General features: G+C 42.3%; 1 protein-coding gene across 2 annotated transcripts in view; it reads left to right on the top strand.

The window, feature by feature from the left end:
* Nucleotides 1–15220, top strand: part of FECH (ferrochelatase) — a 37004-nt gene extending 21784 nt beyond the window's left edge. Inside the window, exons 6-11 of one of the 2 annotated variants that reach the window (XM_047086237.1) lie at nucleotides 2343–2449; nucleotides 5728–5826; nucleotides 9541–9648; nucleotides 10080–10244; nucleotides 13320–13379; nucleotides 13859–15220. In XM_047086237.1, the coding sequence (XP_046942193.1) occupies nucleotides 2343–2449; nucleotides 5728–5826; nucleotides 9541–9648; nucleotides 10080–10244; nucleotides 13320–13379; nucleotides 13859–13993 (674 nt within the window). In that variant the 3' untranslated portion in view covers nucleotides 13994–15220. Of the gene's footprint in view, nucleotides 1–2342; nucleotides 2450–5727; nucleotides 5827–9540; nucleotides 9649–10079; nucleotides 10245–10671; nucleotides 11034–13319; nucleotides 13380–13858 lie in introns of those variants that run through there. The other variant, XM_047086238.1, reaches the window with a different exon arrangement.
* The last annotated feature ends 3207 nt before the right edge of the window (nucleotides 15221–18427 follow it).

The raw sequence follows: 18427 nt of genomic DNA on the forward strand, positions 1-18427 counted from the left end.
GGCTTGGTCGGTTAAGCGTCCGACTTCGGCTCAGGTCATGATCTCATGGTCTGTGAGTTCGAGCCCCGCATCGGGCTTTGTGCTGACAGCTCGGAGCCTGGAGCCTGTTTCAGATTCTGTGTCTCCCTCTCTCTCTGCCCCTCCCCTGTTCATGCTCTGTCTCTCTCTGTCTCAAAAATAAATTAAAAAAAAAAAAAAAAAAGAAAGCACATCCATTCTTTGAGACCACGAGAGTGTTGTTTACCCGTTGTGTCATTTAGACACACACATTGTTGGGGCACAGCCAGTGTAGGCTATGTATCAATCACATACAATTGTTTTGGTTCTGTTTTCCGCTTAATTACTACTTCTGCTAGTTTATCAAATGTTTCTGAGTGGCCCTGAAGAACTAATGTGGCTTCCAGAAGTCCTTTTGTGGCTTCAGAAGTCTTGAAAATGATATTCACCTGTAAAATGTGGCCTGCAGTATGAATGTGATGGTGACTTCTCCACGATTTCTGGAGAGATTGTTTTTGAGCCTGCAGCAGACTCAATTTGGATTTATCTGACTCGCTGTATTCCAGAATGGAGCTCATTTATCTTTCTGAAAATTAAGTTTTAGGCTAAGTGTACATTTGATTTAAATATGGCTGTATCCTGGCCAGTATTTTATTTTATTTTATTTTATTTTATTTTATTTTATTTTATTCTTATTTTTTATGTTTTTATTTATTTTGAGAGAGAGGAAGAGTGTGAGCAGGGGAGGGGCGGAGGAAGAAGGAGAGAGAGAATCTTAAGCAGACTCCATGCTCAGCATGGAGCCTGACATGGGACTTGATCCCACGACCCCTGGGATCATGACCTGAGACGATATCAAGAGGCCGACACTTAACCCGATTGAGCCACCCAGGCACCCTACCGGCTGGTATTTTAACATGGAGACATATCAGATTCACAGTCCTCGTAGTTAACAGAAACCAGAGGATGGGTATTGGGAAGCAAGGAAACGCTTTGGAACATTTGCCCTATGTTAAGATTGAGGAAGAGGCTCTGTGTTAGGGTGAGTTGCATAGGATTAGCCTTAGCCCCAGCGCCAGCTCCACTAGGCCAAGAAAATGTTGAATTGTGTGCGTACCACCTGCCTTCCTTCAGTCTTTGAGTTTTTGTGATTTTGACCTCTTGGTTAAAAAGACAAGTTTTGGGGTGCGTGGGTGGCTCAGGCGGTTAAATGTCCGACTTCGGCTCAGGTCATGATCTCACGGTCTGTGAGTTTGAGCCCCGCGTCGGGCTCTGTGCTGACAGCTCAGAGCCTGGAGCCTGCTTCGGATTCTGTGTCTTCTCTCTCTCTCTATGCCCCTGCCCCACTCGCACTGTGTCTCTCTCTCTGTCTCAAAAATAAGTAAACACTAAAAATTTTTTTTTTTTAAAAAAGACAAGTTTTGTTAGATTACTTGTAAGGATTTGGTCTCCATTTAACTTAACTCTGGGAAATGATGAAAATCTTGTAGAAGCAGGTAGAAATAAAGAATGCTCATATAAACCTTAACAGACTGCTCTCAATAAGCTAGTATTCTTATCAACAAGTCATTTAGGGGCACCTGGGTGGCTCAGTCCACTAAGTGTCCAACTCTTGATCTCAGCCCAGGTCTTAATCTCATGGTCATGAGTTCAAGCCTTGTATTGGGCTCCACACTGGGTGTGAACCTACTTAAAAAAAAAAAAAAAAAGAACCCAAGTCACTTTAAAAGATGGCTGTAAAGCTTTTATTGTAACGTAGAAAATATGGATCACATCATATTAAGTAAAAATATCCCAAGTACTCGGGATACAAAATTGCATACATACTAAAATGACAACTTCGTGAAACAAAATAGCTATAAAGGAAAGTGACTAGAAAGAACTATGCTGGAGTAAAATGATGAGTGTATTAGCATGCTGGGTCATGGCCAGTTTCTTTTTTCCTTTCTTCCCTACCTCCTACATTTTCTGCTGGGGTTGATTACCTTCATAATGTGTGTGTGTGTGTGTCGGGGTGGGGTGGGGGAATTAACATGCTTTTGGTTGTTATAACTGGTCTCTGCAAATAGCGACTGCTCATATTTCATAAATACTCTGCTGTCGTGTTTCTCACTAGAAATGGCCTCACTGGTCTTTGAAAAGCCATTGAAATTGATTGCTTTTTAGTGATCTCCATTTGCAGGGTAGTTAAATCTATATGCATTTTAGAGCATTGAAATAATTGTGATTAGACTGATTCAGTATAGAAGCAGTTACCTATCTTGACCTTACTGCCTTCCCTAGTCTGTTCTTTATTTTCACTATAATCAACGCACATCTACTACGTGGTCCCCTGTATATTTCAGGCAGCAGCTTAAATGCCATTTACAGATACTATAGTGAAATGGGAAGGAGGCCTGCGATGAAGTGGAGCACAATTGACAGGTGGCCCACACACCCCCTCCTCATTCAGGTAAGCCAGCCCCTGCCAGCAGCTTCCGTCAGCCCAGCTTCCAGCGTGGGTCACGTTCTGGTCCCTGCCTCGTTTGTGGCGTCCCTCTGAGCCTTACCGTTCTTTTGCTTAAATGGTGTGCTGGGATTAAAACACAGTATTAGAGTCTTCATTTATTATGACAAGAGAAAATAATTATAAAGGTTTAAAGGTTAGAGTCTTTCCTTTCCTCACATTAACACTGTTAGTTCCAAACTGTAGCAGAATTGTGTCCTGAGTTTTGTGTTTCCCAATAACCAGGACGTTAAAGGTTATACGAAGTGTTTCAGTCAATTTACATAACGGGGTGACCAAGAGATCCTGTATTTTCTAAAGCCTTTAAAATGACAAAATGTTTGAAAATTTTTTAAAGGTACTAAATCTACACATTCTGACACGAAAGTAGATTTAACATTTCAATTGAGAAAGTCATGTATTAGGAGAAATTTCACATTTTGCCTACACAATTATATTTCCATCAACAGGTGCTTGATTTTTGGAGAATCAGTTAAAACTATAACTCAGAAGCCAATAGCTTTGAATTGGTGTTATTAAATCCTTTTTTGCCACTTGTACGAGAGTAGTATTGGTAATTACCCTAAAACGTACAAATACAGTTTTTTTCTGTCCAAGGAGGCTTCTGCCTGTGAGTTAGTTTAGGTAGGAGACATATTAATAAGTGATTCGGGTTTCCTCCAGTCTATTTCACTCTGTGGACATTCTGTGGAAAGATCCCAGGTTACCATCTTTTTTAAAAGCCTGGAGTCGCTTAAAATCTCTACCACTAGATGGTGCTAGACATTGTTTAAAAGCAAGCCTGCTCTTCCCCTGGAGCAGGCCAGGTTCCTTGGGCACCGAGGTGATGTCAGGGGTTAACACTTAGGTTGAAAAACAGTTTTAAGTGCAAATGAAAAGAAGGTGCCGTCCCTTAGAGAGAGGTGTGGTTGTGGTCTCAGTGCCCTTTGCTGTACTGCTGGGTCCAGGTAGCCCAGTATGCTCTGACTATTTTGCTCCCGGAGGCCTGTGGGTGGGAATGAGGGGTTTCAGGTCAGCACCGACATGTGGTAGCAGAGAACGGAGGGATCTGCACAGCATCTGCCTGCCCTGATCGAGTGAGTAATTAGATTTGCATTAAAATTCAGCCCTTTGAAAAGGGGGGAAGCAGAAAGATGGAAAGGTCTCTTAACTGAGGAAGTCTCCCTTCACAAAATGAAAGGGAATTTTAGAGGTATTTATCTGCCCTCCTAGATGGTGTGATTGAAGGCTCTGAGAGCCGCCTGCCTCTTTCATTCTGCAGAGAGATCGCACATCGAAAATACCACAGATGGATTTGGGATGATTTAAGTAGCACTTCGGCTGGCCCATGGCTCCTCAGTTTTGACGGTGTTAGCGTCTGTTGTAAGCCGTAACAAATTGTGTTTCTACTTGTAGTTCTGTGAGCTGAGAGAAGGAAAAATACTAAAATTTTTGGGAAGTGGAAGTTTATAGATAGGCTTGATTCTTAACATTATGTAAATGACACAAGGAGATTTGCTATCCAGCAGAAACTTTAAAAAAAGTCAAAGCCTCAACTAATTGGAAACTAAAAATAAAGTTAAAACCTAACACTAAAAATACTCTTACCTGTTATAGGTAGTAATTACTCGAAGCAGTCTTTTTACTACTGTCATCTCTAATATTGCTGTTTATCTAGCTGCTGGGGTAATTGGAGTAAACATATATTCTAGTCTCCTATGTAAACTTGACAGTGGGCCTCCTTACCTAGGCCACTGTCCCTCTAAACATGATCCTTTCTGAACGTCCTTAGTGTCCAAACATTGCAAAAACCACTGGTTTTGTGTATGTCTAATCTTACTACATTTACTCTGTAGATAAATTATAAATTTTGAAAAGGAAACTCTCTAGGCACCTTCTTGTACCTTAGCGTATTTATTTACCAAATTCTGAGCGTTTGGGAAGGTTAATAGTATTTCAGTATTGATTAGGGAATTTATTTGCCCTTCTTATGGTATTAGCCATTGATATGTCAAAATACCAACACAGGCAAATGTACGTGGTCCTGGTAAATCGTCCTTTATAATTTTTTAAAAACCGTTGTATTTGGAAATCAGTTTAAACATGCAGAAAAGTTACAAGACTAAGTATAGTACAGAACTCTACTCTTTGCCTAGATTCATGTATTATTAGCACTTATTCCACTCGCCAGCATTTGCATCCTCTGTGTGTGTGCATGTGTGTGCATATATACGTGTTTTTTCCCCGAACCTTTTGAGAGTAACTTACATCTATAAAATCACCCTTTCCATCGAAATAGCAGGAATAGTCTCTTCTGTAACTGTGACACAATATTCAGCCTCAGTAAGTTTAACATTGATACTTAAATTTATCTAATCTGCACTCATATTCCAGTTTTGTCAATTGACCCATTAATGTCCTTTGTAGCATTTGCTTTATGAGTTAAATGACAAGGAATGATTAAAGCGCGAGATGAAAGAAAGCCTCTTCAGATCGGGTATTTCAGCACCTATTGATGTAAATTGGAAAGAGCCAACTAGACGGAGGGAATTAACTGGTCTGGTGGACAGAGATTTGGAGGCGGAGGCGGGCCTGCCTTGTAGCCCAGGTCCCGCAGATGTGACTGAATGGGCCCCCACGTCGGCCGCCTCTTCCCCCCTCTGTGAATTTAATGAGAGTTGCACAACCTCTGGTCTGTTGTTATGAAGGTTGTTATGAAGATTGACTTAGCGAGGATGCTGGGCTCAGAAGGAAAAGGTCGTAAAAATAGAATAGTATTTTCTTATTCCTCTACTATTTCTGTCTAATGTGTTTTAATGTGATAGGCCTGAAAGCCAAACTAAGGAAGATTTAGAAAGACCCCGTAAGCTGTTTTCCTGCTAACCGAGCAAATGAGAGATCTTAAAACAACTTCTTCCCATCTGTGTTTCCTTTCCATCTGGAAGTGTGCCCTGTTCCTCCCGAGGGGAAGCAGATCCAGAGCGTTCATTTTCAGTGAGCCATTAGCGAGCTTTAGAAGTTTCCCATCAAATTCCCTAGGCCCCTGAAACCGTTATGAGCCATTTTGATGATGAACCACGGCAAGAGGAGACTGTACTGTTGGCAATTTTTTAAAAAGAGAGTTCCAGTTTTTGAGGGTTGCCATGAAATTTCTTGTTGTACCTCTCATTTTAAAAATATTTTCTTTTCCTTCCATTTCTTTCTTCCCAACTCCTTCTGACCCTCCTTTCTTGCTGTTCCCGCAGTGCTTTGCAGACCACATCGTGAAAGAACTGGACCACTTTCCACCTGAGAAGAGGAGTGAGGTGGTCATTCTCTTTTCTGCTCACTCACTGCCCATGTCTGTAAGTAAGAACGTTTTGTTGGATGACCTAGCACTAGAGGATTTCTGAATGGGTAAACGGGACCCGCCTTCCAGAACATCCTGAGCCCAGTGCAAGGACGAGTTCTAAAATCTCAGACTTCACCTAGGTGCTACATGTAACTAGACTCATTCCTGGAAACCCAATAATAATTAATTCAAATTATAATGTTGTGAATAAATATCGTCTTATGAAACCTCTTTAAACAATAACTTGGTGGTGGGTTGTAGAGGAGTTTTCCTGTACGTGAACAGGTGGAGCAGGTAGAGGAAGGCTGCTGTTACCTGCCCTGTTGAAGGAGCGCACCCGATTTTCAGTCAGTATCTTGCACTGAAGAGCCTCCGTTCACACTCCGTCCTGTTCTTTTGTCAAGACTTGACAGGGGCTGTTTGAACTCCAGGAAATGATTACAGTTTCTAATTTGCTCAGACCAGAGCCCACGTTTTAGCCAGTGAGTATGGCGTGTATCGAGTGGTCATCTGGTTATTCCCCAGTTTATCACGCTGCGCTGGGTGTTCTCGAAAATACCGCCTGTGTGCCTGAGCTGTCGCCCGTTTGCCAACGAGAACGATGGAGCCAGTGCGCTGCAGGGTATAGAGATGTGCGTGGAATGAGCGGCCAGTTTCATCAGCTCAGAACTATCACTGTGCCCTAAGCACATTGCTTTCAAAGCCAGAGAGGCGAAGAATTACGTCTTCGTAGGTGTTAAGGGTTTAACTCCAGAGTTAATGGAGTTAACCCCAGTGCCTGGGGCCACCCCTCTAATCGGTCTTTACTGCCACCTGGTGGTCACGGGGGTCGAGCCCTGACAGCTCTCCCGCTCCTGCGTTCAACCGAGCAGGTGCCGGTGCAGCTGGAGGAGGCTCGGGAGTATGTTCCTCCCTTCTGGAAGCCTGCCTGTTTTACTCTAACAAGTTCATACTCTCTCTTCTGGTATCACGCAAAGCCTCTTCGCATGCCCCTCCGGCCGCTCGGCCCGCATCCTTTTCACAACTGTCCTAGGTGTGATGAGGCCGTGTCTGACGTGCCAGAGGGAAGCTCTTGGGCTGGAGGGGGTGAGGTGGGGGGGGGGGGGGAAAGGAAGCACGTTTTTGCACGTGAACAATTCCAGGTGCTGCCTTCCCTTCCCTCAGTCACTCCCCCATCCTTCCCTCCGGGGCCGGGCACCCTGTTGCCAGGCTTCTCTGCCGCGCGGGCTCCCGTGTGGGACGGGCTGTGCCATGAAGTCGCGAGGATGAGGGAGGGTGGGGAAGACGGGGACTGTCAAGGAAGCAGACTGTTCTGGCAGGCTTCTCTTTTCCCCTGTACTTGCTGCTGCTCACCCTCCCTTCTTGATGACTTTTCAAAGACTTACTATTTGGAAGTAATTTTGGACTTACAGAAAAGTTGAAAAATAGTACAGAGGGTTCGTGTGTATATGTATATACATATATATATATACATATACACACACGTATATACATATATACATACATATACACACACATACACCCTTCCCTTTGCATCTCCTCATGCCGCATCTGCACAACCGCAGTTCCTTGACCCAGACTGGGACCCTAACGGCGGTGCACTGCTGTGAGCCAGGGGCCAGGCTTTCTCAGGCTTCAGCATCGTGTCACGTTGTTATGTCTCCTCGGGAGCCCCCAGTCCCTGACAGTCTTCACGCTTTTCTTGTCTTTTGTGACCTTGATATTTTTGAAGAATGACTTAGTGGAATGTCAGTTATTTTGCATCTGGATATGTCTGGCATTTTCTTTTTTTTTTTCCTTTTAATTTTTTTTTTTATATAATTTACATCCAAATTAGTTAGCATATAGTGCAACAATGATTTCAGGAGTAGATTCCTTAGTGCCCCTTCCCCATTTAGCCCATCCCCCCCCAAACCCCTCCAGTAACCCTCTGTTTGTTCTCCATATTTAAGAGTCTCTTATGTTTTTGTCCCCCTTCCTGTTTTTATATTATTTTTGCTTCCATTCCCTTGTGTTCATCTGTTTTGTATCTTAAAGTCCTCATATGAGATTTTTGTCTTTCTCTAATTTCACTTAGCATAATACCCTCTAGTTCCAAGCACTTAGTTGCAAATGGCAAGATTTCATTCTTTTTGATTGCCGAGTAATACTCCATTGTATATATATACCACATCTTCTTTATCCACTCATCCATCGATGGACATTTGGGCTCTTTCCATACTTTGGCTATTGTCGATAGTGCTGCTATAAACATGGGGGTGCATGTGTCCCTTCGAAACAGCACACCTGTATCCCGTGGATAAATGCCTAGTAGTGCGATTGCTGGGTCGTAGGGTAGTTCTATTTTTAGTTTTTTGAGGAACCTCCATACTGTTTTCCGGAGTGGCTGCACTAGCTTGCATTCCCACGTCTGGCATTTTCTCACGATTAGATTGAGGTTATGTAGTACGGGGAAGAACACTCTATGCTGATTGGTCCTTCTCAGTGCATTGTACTTGGGCACATGATAATAATAACACGTCTTACTACTGGTGATATGATCCTTGGCCATTTGTCTGAGGTGGTACCTGCTGGGTTTGTACATAGTAAAGTTACTGCTTTTCTCTCTGTAATTTAAAATATCTTAGGTGAGATAATTTGAGACTAGGCAAATGCTTTCTTTTTCCTAGACCTTTGCTCACTAATTTCAGCATCCTTCAATAGATCTTGCCTATAGTGATTATTTCTATGTTGTTCTAATGGCGACTTTATATTTCCCTCATTCATTCTACATTTAGGTTTCTAATGCTAATGGCTTTTTAACTAACTTTTGGTAATATCATAAAATAGTTTATCCAGATTTCACTTCAACAGTATTTATTGAGCACTGGTCTATCGACTGTATTCAAAGTACTGTTTTATCCACTGTCTATCCATTGTCGTAGGATATGGGAATGAACAAAATAGACAAAAATCTTTGTCCCCAGAGAGTGGGGGTGGGGGACAGGTAATAACCATATTACAGAAAAAAAATAGTATGTTATGTCAGAAGGTAATAAGTATTGTGGGAATAAATAATATTTAGTTAGATAGTATATAATAAGTATTATTAAATAAAGCAGCATAAGGGGTTGTGGAGTCAGTGCACAGCTAAATGTTAAAGCAGTAAAAATAAAATTCCTATTGAACATTTTCAAAAGTATTAACAAGCTGTTGTGTCAGGACCAGTTATCAGACGTTTGCTGTGCACAAAGCATTTGCCTTGCAGTCCTTTGCTGTGGGGAAAGTGGGAAAAAAGGAATTTGAAGGTATAGGTCATATTCTCGAGGAGCCTGGTGTGTGAACCCATGAGCTGCTTCTCTCTTCTGTCTTACTCCACCAGCATTTGCCCCTTCTGTGAAGCTGGTGCCGTGGATTCCACAGGTCCAGATGCTGTCCACACAATATTCTCGATTCCCGCTTTCCGTATTTCAGATGGGGAAACCGAAAGACCCATCCTCCCTCGTTAGACATCAATCTCCTACGAATAACAGAGAACATAGGATTTGACATATTCCTAGCTACTTAGAGAGGAGTGAATGCGGTGTTCTCCTTTGGCCCATGAGGAAATAGACCTGAGGAAGTTTGGCAATTGAGTGCAGAAGACAGTGGGGAAGGTCCCCGGCTTACACGGTCACACGGCACAATCCAAGGCTCTTGGACCCCTTCACAGTGTTGGCGACTGAACACCCATGTGTCTCTGCTGCAGGTGGTCAACAGAGGGGATCCCTATCCTCAGGAGGTGGGCGCCACTGTGCAGAGAGTCATGGATAAGCTGGGTTACTCCAACCCCTACCGACTGGTTTGGCAGTCCAAGGTAGGTGGCTTCCATACGTTTACAGTCAGCTTTTCTGAGGACATCTATTTTAGGACTTAGTTATGAAATGATTAGATCTGGCTCTTTCACATACGCAGAATGTTCTATCACCTGGTGGTTCACCATGAGCAGAAGGAACTCTGCAGGCAGGTCAAATGGAGGGGAAGTCAAGCAACCAGTTGAATTTCATTGATTTAATGTATTATTTGTTTTTAGTTGTAATGGCAGAAATTGCTATTTATTTATATTATGCCAACTTCTAGAAGGATTCGAGCTTAACAGAGAAATAGCAAAGCCCACTAATGCGAATGTCAAGCGTGGCCCTCACTCTCAGCAGCGTGCGGGTGTGCGTCCAGGGCGGTGGGCTGTGGCGTGTCACAGACACGGGGCAGAAAGGGGTCCCTGTGTGTGTTCATTCTCCTTTCTCACAGGTTGGTCCGATGCCCTGGCTGGGCCCTCAAACAGACGAGACCATCAAAGGGCTTTGTGAGAGGGGGAGGAAGAACATTCTTTTGGTCCCGATAGCGTTTACCAGCGATCACATTGAAACGCTGTACGAACTGGACATCGAGTACTCCCAAGTTCTGGCTAACGAGGTAAATGTGATTATTGGTTCCATTCGTAAGTTGTGATTTGTTTTGGAAGGAAACTTCCTCTGCAACGATATAATTGCATCATTCAAAAATACCGTCCGGTGGTTATCGGAGAGCACGTGGGTGGGCGGTGAGCCAAGTGAGGGAAGGGGACTGAAGAGTACAGGCTCATCTTGACGAGCACTGAGGCACACGTAGAATTGTTGAGTCACTGTACTGTAAACCCGAAACAAATATAACGCTGTATGTTAACCATACTGGAATTAGAAAAAGATTTTGAAGGGATAAAATAATATGTTCTTTGATAGATAGGTTTGCCTGTACCGTGGCCTCATTGTTCCAAATAACATTTAAACTGAGTTCGTCTGAACACATTGAGTTAACTCCACGTCAGCAGAGAGGAAGCACTTTTGTGCCTTTGTGAACCCAGGTGCCGAGCCGTGACCGGGAGCAACATCATTTTATCTAGTTGGAGACACTGTATACCACCTGGAAGTACTAAAGCTACATTTTCTTAAGACAGAATAATTGGACTTCTCGCCAGTTTGGAGGAAAAGAATTGTATTGTGTTAGCATTCCTCTGGGCCTAATAGTGCCCTCTACTTGGGGTTTTACACGGTTTCTTGTTGGATTTTGTCATTTAGGAGAAGACCATTGAATGAACACTGAGGCAGAGTGTGTTGTAATTTCCTTGACTTCTTTGATACACTCAATTAGCCGTTTGCTACCGTGTTGTGATCAATCTGATTATTGAAATAAAGCCTACCATCCTTAGTGTCTTATGATGTAAGATGGATGTGAGTTCTCATTCACAGTGGCGACGAACTTACTGTTGCCCCATCTCATGACTTCGGGGGGCCGGCCCGAAACCGGAATCCAGTGTATAGCATTGTTTCTATGGGGACTGTGGAAGCTCTGGGATCCCAGAAGCCCTCGCCTGCCGCCCCATCTTCTGCCAGAATTCCCGGCCCTGGTCGTCCCCATGCGTGCTCGATGGAGGCCTGGCCTCAGAGGCTACCTCACTCTCTCCGGGACTGAGAATGGATGGCACGCACGGGACAGGGTGCGAGCGGCTTGGAGAGAGCTTTAGCCGGCACATAGCCCCACGGGGTTCTGTTTATGCACGCTGGTCATCAAATGTTGAGGAAGTTGGAGGGTGTCAGTAGTTCTGATACAGAAATGATGGGAAAGTGGTTGCAGCATTGTCTGTGGACGTCATGTAATGGTGCCTCCTGTATCCCACCGTGACCTTGGCTGGTCATGAGCTTCCTAAAGAGACTTACGTGCAAATATAGTTCGTACCAGTGTGTTCGGAAAATATGTTTTTGTATTGCATGATAGTTCACAGTTGTTAACATTACTAAACTGAGATTATTTCTTAGTAATCAAATGGATTATTAGTGATGAATAGATTATCCATAGAATAAAGAAGACCATCTAGCTACAGTTTACTTCATTGTTTTGATGGGAGAATATGCTGTGTTTAAAACAACTTTCTTTAGGGGCGCCTGGGTGGTTCAGTCGGTTAAGCGTCCGACTTTGGCTCAGGTCATGATCTCACGGTCCATGAGTTCGAGCCCCGCGTCGGACTCTGTGCTGACAGCTCAGAGCCTGGAGCCTGCTTCAGGTTCTGTGTCTCCCTCTGTCTCTGCCCCTCCCCCGTTCATGTTCTGTCTCTCTCTCTCTGTCAAAAATAAATAAACATTAAAAAAAAATTTTAAACAACTTTCTTTAAAAAGTAGTTTGAATTTTTCCCCCAAGATGAAATTACTGCTTATCGATAATAAAAATAATAAAGAACCCAGACAATTTAGAGGAGCATCACATTGAGAGTAGAGCTCACTCAGAATCTTACCCCTGAGAGATAGTAAGTTAATATTTTAATAAAATTAAGTCCCCTTTTTTCTCTAAATGTATGTGTACTTTAAGAAAAATGGTATTCTCCTACATGTTTAACAAAAATGGTATTTTATTCATACTGTTTTGTAATTTTTTTTTCTTAAAAATATGTTACAGACCCAAGTCAATAAATGTAGTTAGATCTGTATAATTAACAAATCCTTGATCGGTATGCATCAGTATGTTTCCAACTTTGTACTTTCCTAAACTGCTCTGTAATAAACATCATTTCCTTTTTACTTTTCCAATTATTTTCTTAGATAAAATTCCTAGAAATGGAATTTAAATGGTGGTAGATATTTTACTGGGTTGCCCTACAGAGTTGTATCCTGTAACTGTCGCATGAACAGTGTTAAAGACCACTGCCAGTGTTGGTTATCCTGCCGTTACTGACTTCTACATGAAGTTTTAGAATACAGTCTCTTTTTAAGTTGAGAACTATGTGTTTGCTGATCTCACCATTTTCCCTTGTCAGTTGAAGTTCACTTAAACGATAAAGCAACAAAAAAGCCATCTGCATTTTAGAAAGAAGATTTTGACTACCTGAGTGAACAATAATTAGATGTTTCTTAATTATTTGGGGGATCATCAACTGGGTATTTGGGGGGAGGGAAGCAAGGATGATAGTGAAACAGTCCTCAGGTTTTATTTTGGATTTTTCTGTGTAAGAATATATTTAAAAACCCAACTCTGCATTGGATCCCATCTAGGTTCACCAGACATTAAATTAATTTACCTCTTTTGGCAATTGGAATCAAAACGGGCATAAAGATTTATTTAATTAAAGCAACATTCTGCTTAGGTAGAGTCTGTAAAAGTACGCATTAGAAAGGTAGATTAAAAAAAAAGAATGGTAAGCAGATTTGAATGACTTGAGAATTCTGTCAAATATAGCCTCGAAAACGGTTTGGAAACTAAGCACTTATGGGAAGGTAATAGGGTGGGGGAAGGAATAGAAACTGAGAGCAATTTTATGATAACAGAGGTGAAAATCAACATCTGTGTCTGGTCCCGTGGCTGTTTTCATTTCTGAGCAGTCTGGGACCACTTTGGAAGTAGCACTTTAAGTTGTGTATGTATCTATGTCTGGTTACTTTTTTGTAGCAGTTTCTTTAAAAAAAAAAAAAAAGGAAAATAAAATGTGTATGTGGTTTTCCCTCTTTTTCTCATTTGATTCAGTGTGGAGTTGAAAACATCAGAAGAGCAGAGTCTCTTAATGGAAATCCATTGTTCTCCAAGGTATCTATACTGTTGCAACCATTTTCGTAGAACATATCGGAGAGTAATCCTCTGAGAAGCTCTTACAGAATATTGGTTTTCTCACATATTAGAACATTTTGAGTTCCAATTAATTACAAAAATAAAATCGAATTCCTTATGCTCTTGCTCCTTTTTCGTTTAGATAGCCCCGATTTTCTTATTTTCTACCCACCTATAACTATGTCTGATTTAAGATCTGCCTTTCAGAGACCAGATTTAGCAGGTGGGGTAAGAGGATTTTCTTCTCTAAAATCTCTATCTTAACTTTTGTCTAAGCCGAGGATCCTTAGGAAATGAAGATATTATAGAATCCAGTTCAAAGTAGCCATAATTCAGACGAAAAGAAACCCCCAGCCATAGTGATTATCTGGGCAGATGGGAGGGGGAGGGAGGCGCGTGGGGAGAGAGCAGACTTGATGCTTCTGAGGAATCTTTGCTTCTTGTCGCCCGTCTTCCAGGCCCTGGCCGATTTGGTGCTGTCACACATCCAGTCAAACGAGCTGTGCTCCAAGCAGTTGACTCTGAGTTGTCCGCTCTGTGTAAATCCTGTCTGCAGGGAGACTAAATCCTTCTTCACCAGCCAGCAGCTGTGACCCCAGCCAGAGGACCCCGTGGGATTAGGCAAATGCCCAACCCCCAGATACCTCCATTGTGGAGGAGATGTATTCAGAGATCAGGGAAGAAAGTTACATTGGTATCTGTACCGCCTTTGGGCACAAATTGTGTGATTTCTTGAGGAACAGAGTCTGAAATCCTTATTGGGGTTTTCTATTTTTATATCCTAATACAGGAAGCATTTATATCCCCCCTCCCTGGGTAAAGTTACCGGTTTGGAATGTCCACTGGGCTATTTAAAAACTAAGTTTTAAAAATTTATCTTAATAGATGCACACATATTTTAAATACCGATTTGGGGTTTATTGCTCAAAAAACCTGCATGGGTGATTAATGGAGAGTCCCCTCTGTGGGCTGTCAGTGTGAATGAGATCCGTTTACAGTCTTGTGCATATAGTTGTCTTGTTTTTTAAGTGAACAGACTTGACTGAAGGAAATATAATTTGAAAAGGAACTGTTACCTAATCTTTCTCTAAGCCCATGGGTTACAGAAGGCCAGTAATGAGGCAGGATGGTCACCTATAATGGCTGCTTTTTCAGCAATTAATGGTGATGTCCCCATTAACTGGTCATTGTGGTACTTACGTGTGAACCTCACTTTTCTCACCATAAAACCAAATCGAGTACAGATTCCAAAAGTGCGTTAAGATTCCCCAGGCACACAAGGCTAATAAACCTGTAGAAATCCAGCATGGGTCATACTTGCCTGGTGAGGATCTGCAGTGTCACAGGAAAGGGGGCTCTCACTGCTTCCCGTCCCCAAGGACTGTGATGCCGGGAAATACTAACAATGGGCTTCATCTCTAAAGCTGTCCCAGGACCTGGTGAAACTTTACATGGAGCATCTTCTTTATTTTGCTTGAATGCCTTCTTTCTGCCCGTTTGTTTGAAGAATTACTTTATAAAGTCAGCTGTTTTGTAATCTTGAATTCTTTCTTAATTTATAATTTTTACCGTGAAAATGACATAACCCTGCTCTTGGAAATTTGAAAAATAGAGGGAAAAAAAATCACTCTAATGCAACAGCAATTAATCATATTCTTCTATCTCATGCCAGTCTTTTCCTGTGGATATTTTTAATGCCATTGTAACCTTGAATTTGTGAGTGAAAAGTTGTTCTAAAATTGTAGAAATAATGTAAGATCAGAATCTGATCTCCTTTACTTGGATTTAAATGGATTAAAAAATCTCTGATGGATCCGTAATGAATTTGTAATGATTACCTTCTCTTTCGTCCAAGCTCGAAAACTTTGTTCTTCAAAAGAGCATGTCTTTGATGTTTTTAAAGCCAGTTCATAAAGTGGAAGTATTAGAAGAATCATAGATCTCCTATATTCAGGATTTACTGTGCTAATAAATATTATCACATCATTAAGGTGTTAACTATTTGATTCATGCTCTCTGTTAAATCAAAACTAATGCAAGTTCATTCATAATCAAACTTATTAAATAGGAGGAATTTAGTTTGTAATACAAGGAAAGAAACATGCCATCCATTTTAGTTCATAATTTTCCCACTCTGATAACAGCTATGAAATTTGAGTAATGTGCTTTTTTTTTTTTTTTTTCAAATTGGTTTTCCTATTGGTAGATTGTGTTTCCAGAGAAAGGTACAAGGCAGAGATAGTTGGCTGTTTCCGTGAGCTCTTGGGGGATTAGTTTCAAGGTAGACTGAGTCCCACAGTGAAGGCAATTCTCTGGGTTAGTGAAGGCGGGTTAGGCTTGCAGCCATTCCCTGTGCTTCAGTCATGCGGAGGGCCTGCTTCAGCCAAATACATATTATTATGGAGACGTTACAGAAAACTGCAGCTCAGGAGCTCTTGCTAGGGTATCTGAAACCCCTCGTTTGCTAAGGGAGCTTCTGTATCAACAGTGACTGGGCTGTCTGGAATAATATCCTTGATTCTGAGGGGGACCAGCCCGGCCTTTGTAGTGACAGACAAAGGGCGAGTTATTGGGATCACTGCCCAGGGCATTTGTTGTCCTGAGGAGTGTTACCTTTGACTGTTCTTAACCAAAGATGGGCGAGGATCATACTCAAGGGGAGCATTTCGTAGGACAAAATCAACGATTGCTCGTGGCAGAGCTAATAGCCTTTGAGAAGGGTTATCCTATTTGCCAACTTTGAAATATACACGTTTGCCCTGGTAATTAGCAGTGAGCTGCTGGCAGCCAGGCAGACCTGGCTTGAACTGATGAATCAGCCTGTACAGGAAACTTGCAGGGGCTGTGACGCTGAGCCGGTTCAGCTTGGCCCGGGTCCTTGTAAGGCCCAGCTCCCTGTATGGACAGCACAGAAGGAAGGAACTCTTCTAAAGGATATGCATTCTGGAACTACTAGCCTTTTTTAAATGAAAAGAAATGTTTGCATTCAAAGAATATTTACTTCATATCTGGAGAAATGAAACTCAACGTTAAAAGCCCTTTAAATGTGTATCAGTGATGCGGGGGGGGGGGCACCTGGGTGACTCAGTTGGTAGAGCATCCAACTCTTGTTCTCAGGGTCATGAGTTCAAGCCCCACATGGGAAGTGGAGCCCACTTAAAAAAATGTGTATCGGTGACTTTTTGGTGCTGACTAAATAGTAACTACTCACGACTTCCTGATAGTACCTCAGAGTACACATCCTTGCTCAGTAAATCCATGAACAGAATGTAACATTTCTCTAGGATTCCATTAAATTTTTCTTTGTGACTGGGATTATGTAGACAATGATGGCTATCTCGATATGAAGAGAAAGTGGGTTTTCTGCTCCAAGTCGCCCAAATTAAGCCTGTCAGAAGATGCATTGTATCCACCATTCTAAAGTCATATTAGGTCATTTACATGTTCAGCTGATCTTGAAAATAGGTGTTTTCAAAAAAAAAAAAAAGAAAGAAAATAGTTTTTTTTTCTCTTGATTCTTTTTGATACATTAATTTGGTTGGATGAGTTCCCTGGAATAAAATGTTGCATTTTTCCCCCCTCGGCTATCTGTTCTCATAAATTGGGTATTTAATCCAAGAGACTCTAAGGTATGTAAGAGAGGTTGTTTGCTCAGTCAGATGCCGGTGTGTTTATCTAAAATACGTTACTAAATGGGGCACCTGGGTGGCTCAGTCAGTTAAGCCTCCAACTCTTGGTTTCAGCTCAGGTTATGATTTCACAGTTTGTGGGTTTGAATTACCCATTCCCCTCCCCTCCCCCACCGCTGTTGGTCTCTGTGCTGACAGTGCAGAGCCTGCTTGGGATTCTCTCTCTCCCTTTCTCTCTGCACCCCCACTCACGCCGTCTCTGGCTTTCTCAAAATAAATAAATAAAATAAAATGTTATTAAGCCATGAGGGTGAGCCCACACCAGTGAGTAGGGGCAGCGGTAAGACTTGCACTGGTCCCAAAATATAGGAACATGGGTCTCAGTCCTAGAACTCTGCTGCGTTCAGGCCTCCATTCTGGGGGTGGGTGGGCCTGGGAGAAGGGGCCAGCTTGTATAGCTACAGCGGGAGGGCATCAATTAAAGATGGCGGCCATAGACAGACCTCAACGGAAGTGTGCGCATGTGCCGGTGCAGGTGCATAAGCCAGGGGCCACGGAACGCATCTGTTTTAGTACCTTGTCTCTAAGCTCTTAACCTAGCCTGAGAAACCCCTTCCGTCAGAATCTGAAGATGGCACAGGAACATGCCTCCCAACACTAGATGGAACTAGGAAATTTGTTGAGATGTCACAAGCTGGAAAAGAAAATTCTAAGCTGCTAATAAAACTAGTGCCCTGAATTAAAATCATTCAGTTTCGCAGTCTCAATAGCAAAATGGAGAATCCTCAGAGGAAGACAAAAGCTAACCGTTCCTTTCATTATTTCCAAAAATTATAAAATTAAAGACATTTCATCAAGGTCATGCCCCAGGAAGGCTTTGTAAATATTCTCAGGAGTTTTGTCCTAATTGCCTAATAACTGAGATCCCTTTGTAACAAGTCCCTTCAGTAATTTCCCAGTCCAGGTGGCTTTTTGTGACACATTTCATTTTATGGAAACTAGCATCATGAGGTTTCAGAGTATATACAGCAAATGGATTGAATCTGAATCAAGAAATCTGCATTATGTTTGAATTGTTGCCAGTTAAAATAGGTAGTCATGTCATAATTGTGTTGAATGTACTTACCTAATCAGAATTCCTGGTTAATTCCAGCAGTGGCACCTGAAAACATTTTTCTTTTTTTTTTTGAGAGAGAGAGAGAGAGAGGGAGCGAGCATGTGTGTGAGTGAGTGGGGGAGAGGGGCAGAGGGAGAAGGAGAGAGAGAATTTTAAGAAGGCTCCAGATCCAGGGCAGAGCCCAACTCGGGGCTTGATTTCATGACTGTGAGATCATGACCTGAGCCGAAATCAAGAGTCAGACGCTTAATCAAGTGAACCACCCAGGCGTGCCCCCCTTC

The sequence above is a fragment of the Lynx rufus genome, unplaced genomic scaffold (genome assembly GCF_022079265.1).
Source record: "Lynx rufus isolate CCGP_SWC_20201006 ecotype Redwood Valley unplaced genomic scaffold, mLynRuf1.p SCAF_20, whole genome shotgun sequence".
In the NCBI taxonomy this organism is placed as follows: domain Eukaryota; kingdom Metazoa; phylum Chordata; class Mammalia; order Carnivora; family Felidae; genus Lynx; species Lynx rufus.